At 53.2% G+C, this 13,448-nt stretch overlaps 1 protein-coding gene across 1 annotated transcript in view; it reads left to right on the top strand.

Moving 5' to 3' along the window:
* Positions 1-1,338: 1,338 nt before the first annotated feature.
* Positions 1,339-13,448, top strand: part of LOC134761708 (uncharacterized) — a gene marked incomplete at its 5' end in the record, with an annotated part of 67,736 nt that continues 55,626 nt past the window's right edge. Inside the window, one exon of the mRNA XM_063725812.1 lies at positions 1,339-2,025. Within this exon, the coding sequence (XP_063581882.1) occupies positions 1,339-2,025 (687 nt within the window). The remainder of the gene's footprint in view (positions 2,026-13,448) is intronic.

The following is a 13,448-nucleotide window of genomic DNA, read 5'->3' as shown; positions in this document are numbered from 1 at the left end:
GGCAAGATCCTTTCTCAAATATATATATATATTTATTATATAATAAATATATTATATTTATTAAATTTATAACATACAAATATTATATTTATGTATTTATTGTAATATATAAATATAATATTTATTATATATTATTATATAGAGAGATAGATGAGAAGAAACATGCTTAAGATACCTGTCCGTCTCCAGGCATCTTCCCATCTGCAAAATGGGAACCTGGAGCAGGTGAACCCCCACCCAGGTCCAGTCATCTTCACCCCGGACCTCTCAGCCCCTAACTCCCTGTGTCATCTCTGCTGCTGGCCTGACCTTATTCCCTCCAGGGAGGGGCCATAGCTGGCTTCCCCAGCCGGCCACAGCTAGGGCAGCCCCCATGTGGACAGCTCGGTGCCCAGCCAGCTTTCTGCTCCTCCCCCACAACTCACTGGCTGGCGAGTGGGGTCCATCTGCCAAGACCCCAGCCCTAGCCCCTCCCCCAGCCTCCCTCAAGCCTTGGTCCGATCCAGGCTCTGGAATCTCACTGACTCAGGCTGACATATTAGCCCTACCCTTTACCGGCTGAGTGACATTGGGCAAGTCAGTCTCATCTGTAAAATAGGCAGATTCGCACCCACCACACAAATAGCTTCTCTGAAAAGACAGCGCAGTGCCTGGTGCATAGAGGACATTGAATAAATTATAGTCACTGTCACCATGATTGTCACCATCATCACTATCATCACATCATTATCACGACCATCGCCATCATCACCTCCATCACCATCACTATTATCATCTTCATCAACACCATCACCATCATCACCTCCATCACCATCACTATTATCATCTTCATCAACACCATCACCATCATCACCTCCATCACCATCACTATTATCATCTTCATCATCACCATCACCATCATCACCTCCATCACCATGACTATTATCACCTTCATCATCACCATCACCATCATCACCTCCATCACCATCACTATTATCACCTTCATCATCACCATCACCATCATCACCTCCATCGCCATCACTATTATCACCTTCATCAACACCATCACCATCATCACCTCCATCGCCATCACTATTATCACCTTCATCATCACCATCACCATCATCACCTCCATCGCCATCACTATTATCACCTTCATCAACACCATCACCATCATCACCTCCATCGCCATCACTATTATCACCTTCATCAACACCATCACCATCATCAACTCCATCGCCATGACTATTATCACCTTCATCATCACCATCACCATCATCACCTGCATCGCCATCACTATTATCACCTTCATCAACACCATCACCATCATCACCTGCATCGCCATCACTATTATCACCTTCATCATCACCACCGCCATCATCACCTCCATCGCCATCACTATTATCACCTTCATCATCACCACCGCCATCATCACCTCCATCGCCATCACTATTATCACCTTCATCATCACCATCGCCATCATCACCTCCATCGCCATCACTATTATCACCTTCATCATCACCATCGCCATCATCACCTGCATCGCCATCACTATTATCACCTTCATCAACACCACCGCCATCATCACCTGCATCGCCATCACTATTATCACCTTCATCAACACCACCGCCATCATCACCTCCATCGCCATCACTATTATCACCTTCATCATCACCACCGCCATCATCACCTCCATCGCCATCACTATTATCACCTTCATCATCACCACCGCCATCATCACCTCCATCGCCATCACTATTATCACCTTCATCAACACCACCGCCATCATCACCTGCATCGCCATCACTATTATCACCTTCATCAACACCACCGCCATCATCACCTGCATCGCCATCACTATTATCACCTTCATCAACACCACCGCCATCATCACCTGCATCGCCATCACTATTATCACCTTCATCAACACCATCGCCATCATCAGCTCCATCGCCATCACTATTATCACCTTCATCATCACCATCGCCATCATCAGCTCCATCGCCATCACTATTATCACCTTCATCATCACCATCGCCATCATCAGCTCCATCGCCATCACTATTATCACCTTCATCAACACCACCGCCATCATCACCTCCATCGCCATCACTATTATCACCTTCATCAACACCATCGCCATCATCACCTCCATCGCCATCACTATTATCACCTTCATCATCACCATCGCCATCACTATTATCACCTTCATCATCACCATCGCCATCATCACCTCCATCGCCATCACTATTATCACCTTCATCATCACCATCGCCATCATCACGTCCATCGCCATCACTATTATCACCTTCATCATCACCATCGCCATCATCACGTCCATCGCCATCACTATTATCACCTTCATCATCACCATCGCCATCATCACGTCCATCGCCATCACTATTATCACCTTCATCATCACCATCGCCATCATCACGTCCATCGCCATCACTATTATCACCTTCATCAACACCATCGCTGTCATCACGTCCATCGCCATCACTATTATCACCTTCATCAACACCATCGCCGTCATCACGTCCATCGCCATCACTATTATCACCTTCATCAACACCATCGCCGTCATCACCTCCATCGCCATCACTATTATCACCTTCATCGACACCATCGCCATCATCACCTCCATCGCCATCAATATTATCACCTTCATCAACACCATTACCATCAACACCATCATCACCAGCAGCACCAACACCATCACCATATAACCTTCATCGTCATCACCATCACCATTACCTTCATCACCATCACCATTATCACCTTCACCATCACCTTCATCACCATCACCATTATCATTATCTTTACCATCACCATCATTATCACCATCACCATCATTATCACCATCACCACCATTATCACCATCTCCATCACCACCATCACCGTTATCACCTTTATCATCACCATCACCACCATCACCGTTATCATCACCATCACCATCATCACCATTAATATCACCAGCATCACCAACACATCATCATATCATCTTCATCACCATCACCATTATCATCAACATCACTTTCATCATCACCATCACTATCATCACCATTATCATCACCACCATCACCACCACCATCATCATCATCACCATCATCAACATCACCATTACCACATCATTATTATCATCATTATCACTATCACCACCAACACCATCACCTCCATCACCATCATAATTATCACCATTACCACTATCACCATTATCATCACCCTCACCTTCATCATCACCACCATTACCACCATCATCTTCAGCTGCAGCTCTCCTCATCCACTCTATCATTACCTCTATCATCACCTTCATTGTCTCCAGCATCATCATCTTCATCATCTTCATGCTTGTCATTCCTGTCCCCTCCTCCCTCTCCCTGGTTTCTCAACCCTAGTGACTAGGAAAGCATCTCAATCTGTGAGCCCCAGGGTTCTGGTGCATGGCCTGAGGCTGCAATGGAAACCCCAGACTCTGAACTCCAGTAGACTTGAATTTGAATCCCGATGCAGGCCCTGGACAGTGATCTAAGTTGTGGACTGCACAATCCTAGGAGAGCTACTCCCATGGTGCCCACTCACTGACCAGCTGCATGACTCTGATCAAGTTGCTTGAGGTCTCCATTTCCTCCTAAAAAAACAAGGTTGATTTTCACAGGACCACTCTGAGGCTTAAGTGAGGTGACACAGGTAAAACCTGGGCACCGGGCAGGCATAGAACAAACAGCCTGCAATTGATCACGTTGTTCTCGAAGAGTGCACCTGATAGCTGTCTAACCACCCATTATCCTTTGGAAGAGATCCCTCTGTGACAGCCCAAGACTCTTCCCAAGGGCGGGAGCCCCTCCCTCCTAAGGTACCTCCCCTTCCCTGGGGAGCTCAGGATTTCTGCTGACGGACTGGCCCCACCCTACTGCCCTATGGGTACATCTGTTCCTCCTCCCTATGGTGAGAATGATGTCCCTATGGCAACACCCCGAGGTGGTGACCCCCAGGAGCCCCCCCTACTCTAAACCGCATCTTATCTCCTCTGAGATAGCAGGTCCAAGGTGACCCTCTTTGTAGGAAAACATTTAGAAAATCCAAGAAAGTATAAGGGAAAAACAAGACTCACCCATGATCCTACCACCCATGATCCTACTGGGCAGTTCATATTTCAGATTACCAAAGTAATGTAATACTTCACAGAAAACAGAAAAAGATAATGAGCTCCAAGTCCCTGCCTCAGTGCCACACTCTCTCACGCTGTCCTCTTCATCCACGCGTTCTCAGGCTGCATATGTTTTTTACATCATTACACCCTTAATGTACTCATAATTCCATACGTGGCTTCCCTCAGCATCATGCTGTAGTCGTGTTTGTACATAACCACCCAGTCTTCGCAATTAGCACTTTTAATGACCACCTAGTATTCCACCGAGTGTGTGTATCGTAATTTACTAAACAACTCCCCAATTGTTGGACATTTCAGCTGCTTCCAATTTTTTTTGGTCATTAAAGATAATGTTGCCATGAATATCTTTGGCTTAAATCTCTCCCCATATTGTGGATAATTTCCCCAGAAGGGCATCCCAGAGGCAGCGTCACTGGGTCAGAGGTGCTGAGCATTTCCATGGCACAGAGTGCATGTTGCCAAGTCACTCTCCAGAAGGGCTGGCCTGGCTTCAGCACCCCCAGCAACGTGGTTGCCTCTTGTCTCACTGCACCGCCCCACATTGGAAAGTCCTGGTTTTAAGGGCTGGTGCACTGAGCAGTAGGCATGGCACCTCCGATGTCAGGGTCCAACCCACACATCGGGCCCCCATCAAACACCATCGACTCGTTTTGACCCTTGCTACGTGCCTGGATAACATGGTGGACACATGGTTGCAGGCTCGGAGTTCATGGTGGAGCCAGGGCGGGGACAGGAGATGTTCGTGGCCCCTGGGGTGTGTGCCAGGAGAGGGGACATCAGGGGCCGAGGTGGGGCCACAGCAGGTGGGTTGCAGAGTGCAATTCCCAGGTCTCTGTCCTGCACATAAGCTCATCCCCCTCGCAGCAGGATGTAGGTTGGGTGTCCCAGCCTCTCCATGAACTGGTCATCAACCTGGCTGCTCAGGCTGGGGAGCTGGGAGCGGATTTTTCACCCCCCTCTCTCTCCCTCTCTTGGTACATCCACTCATCGGCAAGGCCTGGTGGCTCTACCTGTCTTCCCCCATCACCCAGGCTGCGCTGCCCACCTCCCCGGGGAACCTGGACATCCCCCACACCCTCCTCACTGGTCTCCCTGTCTCTGCCCTGTCCCTTGGGCCCCTTCTCTTCAAAGCAGTCATGGTGGGCATATTGAATCCATGTCCTCCCATGACTGAATCCCACCAGCATCTTCCTGTGAAACGTAGAAGAGGAGTCACACATCTCAACAGGCCTCCCAGGCCCTAGAGATCTGGCTCTGCCCACCCCCACCTCATCCACCCCCTGCCCCTGTGCCGTACTGGCCTTCCTCTGTGCCATGACCTCTGCCTGTGATGCCCTTCCCCAAACCCCACATAACTATCTCCACCTCATCCTTCGGGTCTCAGCTTAAGTGACACCTCTCCGAGGAGCCTTCCCTGGCCACCTGAGTAAATGCCCTCCTCCCGTATGTATTCCCTTCCTTCATATATAATTCATAGATCTCTTCTCTTGTTTGCTTGTTTTTCTTCCACACTGGCACATGAGCTTCTTGAGGTCAGGGGGTTTTGCCTGTTTGGTTCATTACTGAACGATGAACCAGCACAATGCCCTGCATTTAAATTGCTCAATGAATGTATGGTGAATAAATGGATGGGTAGGTGGGTGGGTGGGTGGATGGATGGATGGATGGATGGATGGATGGATGGATGGATAAATAGGTGGGTGGGTGGATGGATGAGTGGATGGATGAATGTGTGGGTGGGTGGGTGGATGGATGGATGGATGGGTGGATGGATGGATGGATGGATAAACAGGTGGGTGGGTAGATGGATGAGTGAGTGGATAGATGAATGTGTGGGTGGGTGAGTGGATGGATGGATGGATGGATGGATGAATGGATGAGTGGCTGGATGAATGGATGAGTGGATGGGTGGGTGGATGGGTGGATGAATGGGCAGGCAGGTGGATGGATGAGTGAATGGATGGATGAATGTGTGTGTGTGTGGGTGGATGGATGGATGGATGGATGGATGGATGGGCAGATGGATGAGTGAGTGGATGGACGAATGTGTGGATGGATGGATGGATGGATGGATGGATGGATGGATGGATGGATGGATGGGCAGATGGATGAGTGAGTGGATGGATGAATGTGTGGATGGATGGATGAATGGATGGGTGGGTAGATGGGTGGATACAGATGGATGGGTGGCTGGGTGGGTGGATGGATGGTGGATGAATGGATGAGCAGATGGGTGGATGGATGGGTGGATATAGATGGATGGGTGGCTGGATGGATGGATGAGATTGGGTAGATAGATGGATGGTGGTTGGATTGAATGAAATTGAAACCTGTACAAAAAGACTGAAAGGTACTGAGGAAGAGAAGAAAAACCGGGAGAGGGTGATATCCCAGGGGCTGGGGAAAGAGTGTCTTTCAAGAAAGAGGCAGAGACACCAGGCCTGTCTTTGTCAGCCTTGGCTGGTGCCTGATGCCTTCAAAGGGGATGAAGACAGGGAGCTGGTTTGGCAGGGATCCTACCCAGGAGGCTGATGAGCTCAGTCTTTTACAATTTAAAAATAAATTTTACTTTTTATTTTGAAATAATTTCCAATTTGCAAACTAATAGCCAGTATTCCAGTACACCGGCACCCAACTTCTCCTAGAGTCAACGTCTACATAGCCAGTGGTGCGCCTGCCCCCAACGTCTCCTAGAGTTTACATCTACGTAGCCGATTGTATGCAAGCCAGGTCTGTTCCCTAGCATTTGCCAATTTCCATGGTGTAAATACTCCCGCCAAGGCCAATTTTAAGCTACCAATGGTTTAACAACTGGCTTGCAAAATTCCTGAACATTCAACAGTCAACTCTCAGAAGACATTATGAGCTGCTCTAGTAAACCATGGTACAAACGATGCACATGGGTCTCAGGTCTTATTTTAATCTCATCAGTTGTCTTGCCAACATCCATGTCCCAGGACCCCATGCTGCAGGCAGCTGCCTCCTTGGTTTCCTTCATTCTGGGTACCAATGAAGAATGGTTCACATGTTGACATTTGCTAAGGGACGCTGGCCAGTTACTTTGGAAAACACCCCTTGGTTTGGACGTGTGGCGTTTCCCCATGATCAGCGCATTTCTGCCAGGGAACATAACAGAAGGATGCTGTGTCTCCTCGGGGCTTTGGAGCAGGGGTGCTGGGCTGTCCGTCCTGTCAGTCACAGGTGAGGTTAATTGACAGCTTTGTTACCCTGATGCCTGTTGCATTTCTCCAGTTTTTTTCTCTTTTTTTCTCTTTGTAATTAATAATTATCTTCAGCCTTTAAAAGGAAATAAATGCAGACCAGGCTCGGTTGCTCATGCCTGTAATTCCAGCACTTTGAGAGGCAGAGGCAGGTGGATCACTTGAGCCCAGGAGTTTGAGACCAGCCTGGGAAACATAGCAAGACCCCATCTCTACAAAAAATACAAGAATTAGCTGGGTGTGGTGATGCGTGCCTATAGTCCCAGTTACTTGGGAGGCTGCGGTGGGAGGATCGCTCGAGCCTAGAAGAGGGAGGCTGCAGTGAGCCGGGATCACGCCACTGCACTCCAGCCTCGGTGACAGAGTGAGACTCTGTCTCTAAAAAAGAGGAAAGGAGAAAAAATTCTGACACAGACAGCATGGGTGAACCTTAAGGACATTTTGCTCTGTGCAATAAGCCAGACCCAACAGGACACAGACTGTGCCATCCACTCATATGAGGTCCCTAGATCCTCAAATCCAGAGACAGGAAGTAGGATGGGGGTGCCCGGGACTGGGGCAGGGGGATGATGGGGAGCGAGTGTTTAATGGGGACAGATCTTCAGTTTGGGAAGAGGAGAACGTTCTGGAGACGATGGTGGTGATGGCCACACACAAATGTGAATGTACTTAATGCCACTGAACTGTGCACCTAAAACGGTGAAGAGGCTGGGCGTGGCGGCTCACGCCTGTAATCCCAGCACTCTGGGAGGCCGAGGTGGGCGGATCACCTGAGGTCAGGAGTTCGAGACCAACCTGGCCAACATGGTGAAACCCCGTCTCTACTAAAAATACAAAAATTAGCTGGGCGTGGTGGCGGGCACCTGTCATACCAGCTACTCGGGAGGCTGAGGCAGGAGAATTGCTTGAACCCAGGAGGCAGAGGTTGCAGTGAGCCAAGATCGCACCACTGCACTCCCGCTTGGGCAACAGAGCGAGACTCCATCTAAAAAAAAAAATTAACAAGCACTAGGGAAGGAACTTTGAATCACTTCTGCAATTCTCTTCATATTTTGACCTGCACAATTTTTCACGCTGATCTGTGATTTACACCAGTTCTCCTTCCCTCCCTCCCTCTCTCTTTCCTTTCCTCCCCTCCCCTCCCTTCCTCCTCCATCCTTCCTTCCTTCCCTCTTTCTCTCTTTCTCTCTCTTTCTCTCTTTCTCTCTTTCTTTCTCTCCCTTCCTTCCTTCCTTCCCTCTTTCTCTCTTTCTTTCTTTCCTTCTTTGCTTGCTTGCTTGCTTGCTTTCTTTCTTTCTTTCTTTCTTTCTTTCTTTCTCTCTCTTTCTTTCTTTCTTTCTTTCTTTCGTGAGACAGGGTCTCTCTCTGTGGCCCAGACTGGAATGCAGTGGTACAATCATAGCTCCCTGCAGCCTCAACCTCCAGGGCTCAAATCATCCTCCCACCTCAGCCTCCCAAGTACCTGGAACTACAGGCATGTGCCACCGTGCCCAGCTAATTTTTGTATTTTTTGGTAGAGATGGAGTGTTGCTATGTTGCCCAGGCTGGTCTTGAACTCCTGGACTCAAGAGATCTGCTCGCCTTGGCCTCCCAACGTGCTGGGATTACAGACGTGAGCCATTGCACCCAGCCATGTTTTCAACAACATCTTGGTGCCAGCCTCTCCCTTCTGGCGTGCAGGAAGCCACGCTGCTCTACCTGTGGAAATGCGGTCGGTGATGATGGTGCTCCAGGACCAAGAGCAGCCAACTCGGGAGCCGGCAGCCCTGAACTGTGCGAGGCGCCGTGCTGGGCGCTCTACACCCCCGATTTGAGCGACCCCCAAAGTATGGAAAGCCAGGCTCTGAGAGTGCCGATCCACCCAGCATCACACAGCTCCTGCCAGGCCATGCCAGAGCAAGTTCCTAAAAGGCCAGGCCCCTATCTCCTTGGGTAGCTAGGCCACTCTGGCCTTGGTCTGGGGCCCAGCCACGGTCCAGTTTTTCCAAACAAACCATAAACACCTTCTTTATGGAGGATAGGGAGGGCAGAAGGGGAGACCTCCTTCTTCACCTCAGTGGGCTCTGCTCCTCCCAGGACACAGCCTATCTTGGGGGGCTGTCGGAAGCCTCAGGGCACCCCTGGGCCCAGCATCCCACAATGGACTAAGACTTTGGTGGCCATCTGCTGGACATGACCATGGAGTAAACCCGGCCCAGCAGGGATTCCTTCCCACCAGCCCAAGCCCTTTAGAAAACGTTTTTAGAGCAAGCCACAGCAGCTCATGCCTGTAATCCCAGCACTTTGGGAGGCCAAGGCAGGAGGATTGCTTGAGCCCAGGGGTTGGAGACCAGCCTGGGTAACATAGTGAGACCTCGTCTCTACAAAAAGTTTAAAAATTGGCCGGGCATGGTGGTGTGTGCTTGTTTTCCTAGCTACTCGGGAGGCTGAGGAGGGAGGATCACTTGAGTCCAGCGTTTGAGGCTGCAGTGAGTTATGATGGTATCACTGTACTCCAGCCTGGGCAACACAGTGAGACCCTGTCTCAAAAAAAAAAAAAAAAAAGAGAAAAAGAAAAAAAAGAAGAAAATATCCTTAGCGTCCCTGTGGCGATTCCCCAGCCCCTCCTGCTACATTCTCTCTTTAGGGGCAGAGGATAACGGCCTGGACAGAGGGATGGGTAGACGGGCTGGGGCCCTTCCAGGGTGAGGCTCTCTCCTCTCGATCCCAGGTCTCTGGGCCTCCGCTCCACGTGGTCTCTCCCAGGCCTCAGACCCAGGCTGACAGTCATTCATCATCCCCAGACGAGCACTGCTTGGAGCCGGCCCAGGCGATGAAAGGCTCCCGGTCCCCAGGCCCCTCCCCTTGGGCCACCGGCTTTCCCTGGGGCTGGGAGAGACTCCATCTGTAACGAGCGTAACAATGACAACAGACCCTGTATTCTCATCTTCTGCCCGCCTGGGCCCTGGCCTGTCCTCCCTCTCCTCCCAGCAGCCCTCGGTGTGTGGGGGTGGATGGGTGGGATCATCAGCCCATCATCCAGAAGGAGAAACCGAGGCCCAAGGGGTCAAAAGTGCTTACCCAGCAAGCGGGTGGCAGAGCCCACAGCCTCAGCTTGCAGGTCCCTACCTGGGGTATTCCCTCCTCACAAGGCTGCTCCAGACACTGCTCGGTCACGCTGAGCACTCAGTCCCCAGGGGAGAGAATCAATCCCCAACTAGAGACTCTGGGGCTTCCCAGAGACAGAGCCTCCTCCCACCGGCAGACGGGAGCTGGAGGCAGGGCTGTCCCGAGGACCAGGGCCCCTGTGCCCTCCCTGGGTGGGGACTGAGCCTTTGCCTCTGGGCCACACATGCACGGACTGCCCAGCTCACCCTAAATAGCGGTTGTCAGTGGCGGTGGGTGGGCAGCCAGGGCAGGCCAGGTCACCCCGTGCGTGAGAACTTCCCGCAGCCTGCCTTCTCACCTGCCCCCATGTGCTCCCCCACCCTCCCCGCCCCTGCACCCAAGCCCACCGTACCCACCCCCCAGCTGTCCAGAAACCTTATCCGCCTCGCCCAGTGATCTGTGCCTGACCACGGAGGATCGGCTTGGGGGAGACAGGCGCAGGGGCCCCCAGGGGAGAGGCCCAGGTTCGGGGCAGGGGGCCGGGCTATGCCTTGGCCCTGCTGCCACCAGCTTCCTGTGTGACCTCAGGCAGGTCTCTGCCCCTCTCTGGGCCACAGCTCGCCCATCTGAAATAGGAGAAAGTGGCCAGATGGTCTGCAGCTCTGACCAGGCAGGAGTGGGACACCTGGGCTTCGAACACCAGAGGGCACCCTCTGTTACCCAAGGCCCCGGGCAAGTCTTCACCTCCCTGGGCCTCAGTTTGACTCACCTGTAAAATGAGTCAATGAGACCTTTCCTGGGCCTCTAGGGAGCCTCGGGGCACAGGAGGCAGTGGAAGACCTCGGCAAATGCCACGTGGGGTCCATGGCAGACGCCCCGGCCCATCCCGGCTGGTCTCTGCCCTCCAGCGCTCCCCTGGGCGCTGAGCTCCTGCCCAGCATGGTGGCCTCTGACCTGGATTTCCGACCGGGCTCCATCTCTGTGCAGCGCCCCAGCCCCCACCCCCGCCATCACGGCCTCTGTGCCTCTGAGGCCCCCGCCCAGCTGCCGGGCTCAGATGAAACGGGCCCTGTGTTTTTTTTCAGGAGGGGGCGTTAATCTGCTGGAACAGGGGCCTCTCAACCAGCCTGGGGGGCTGCCAGTTCTCAGAGCAGCCAAAGGTCAGGGGTCAGGAAGGTGAGGACAGGGAGGATGCTGGGAGGACACTGGGCCCCTGCAGAGGCTGGGAGCAGGCGTGTAGGGGCCGCTGACCCCTGCGAATTGGCCTGGTGTGCCCTGCGCTGTGCACAGGGCAGCCGGGAGGGAGCCTCGGTGTCTCCACACTCACGGCCGAGCTCTGTCTACCTCCTCCCCTTTGGCAAGGCTTGCACTCTTTCTGGGACAGGCAGCTCAGCCCCTCACCCAGGGGCAGGTTCTGAGATGGCACAGAGGCAGGTGCCGCAACACCGCAGGTGGAGGGTGGAAGGATCGGGGCTGCCGCCTCCCAGGAAGCTCTGCCCTGAGCTCAGAAAAGTAGGTCCATGGACAGGCCTCCCCCAGGACCCTGACAGTGTCCCACAGAGATGGGCGATCTGGGAGGGACCCACTCTCTCGGTCTCTTTTTTGTTGTTGTTGAGATAGAGTCTCGCTCTGTCTCCCAGGCTGGAGTGCAGTGGTGCGATCTTGGCTCACTGCAACCTCCGCCTCCCAGGTTCAAGTGATTCTCCCGCCTCAGCCTCCCGAGTAGCTGGGATTACAGGCATGCACCACCACGCCCGGCTAATTTTTGTATTTTTAGTAGAGACAGGGTTTCACCATGTTGACCAGGCTGGTCTTGAACTCCTGACCTCGAGTGATCCGTTCGCCTCGGCCTCCCAGAGTGCTGGGATTACAGGCGTGAGCCGCTGTGCCCGGCCCTCTCTCTCGGTCTCTGAGCTACCAGGAGAGGAGGCTTGAGGGCACTGGGGAGGCCTGGCCCAGCCTGATTTCACCAGATTCAAGTCAACATCCTTCCCACACACTGGTCTTTGAAAATTTTAAAGACCACCCAGCCTCTATCCATCCCCAGCGGGCATGACCTGCTGAGGCCCCAGATGCCCCATGCTGGCCTGGGCACCAAAGGTGTCTGAGCAGAAACAGCTTCTGGGGGCTGCAGAGGAGGCACTGGTACATGTGACACAGCCTCACCATGCACACCCCTCCCCAAGCACCTGGACGTCTGGCCCACGTGGCCCACCTGAGGGTGGGAAGGGCAGGGGGCCCACCCTTGGGGTTCCAGGCATTGGACACTGTGCATCCCCGCATCGCAGCACACAGGCAGGCCCATGCCAACGTGCACGGACTCTGGGAAGACCCTGGCACGCACACCCTCGGGCCTAGATACCCAGACGTGGCCAGGATTCTTGGCCACCGGCCCCAGCCCTACTCTCCAGACCTCTGCAGCCTCCCTGGGCCCTGACCCTGGATCTGCTGGGGGAGAACTGACTCCCCAGCTCAATGGAGCCCTGTGCAGCTAGGGCAGGGTTCCGACGACCAGGGCACCCCTAGCCCAGCTGGAGGCCAGGCCGGGGAGGGGCACACAGGCCTGGGCGGGAAGGGGCGGCTGAGACGTCCTGGCCGCTGCTCGACCTTGGCAGCTCCCAGCCTTTCCTGCTGCCTCGCCTGTGGAAGGAGCTAACGATCTTTCCAGGTTGGTAGGAGCGACAGGAGAGGTCACACCGTGGAGAGGGTTTGGCAAGCTGGAGGGCGCTGTCGGAACGTTTGTGGAAAGGGTTCTTCATGGAGAAGCCTCCTTCACAGCCCCCCGGCCCCCTGGGACCCCATGTGCTCAACAGCTGCTGGGAGGGCGGCGCCCCTGCCGTCCCGGCCCCCACGGCCCCCCTTTCCCCCTGGGGTGCAGCTCTCATTCCCCTTCCCAGGGTTGGGGCAAGGAAGGGCCTGGTCTCCTTGGGGACCCGCAGGCTTGGTTCCCCAGGGCGCTGCACCCCTGTGATGGTGTCATTTACTCC

The sequence above is a fragment of the Pongo abelii genome, chromosome 6 (assembly GCF_028885655.2).
Source record: "Pongo abelii isolate AG06213 chromosome 6, NHGRI_mPonAbe1-v2.0_pri, whole genome shotgun sequence".
Classification (NCBI taxonomy): domain Eukaryota; kingdom Metazoa; phylum Chordata; class Mammalia; order Primates; family Hominidae; genus Pongo; species Pongo abelii.
This window is presented reverse-complemented; position numbering and strand designations above follow the sequence as displayed.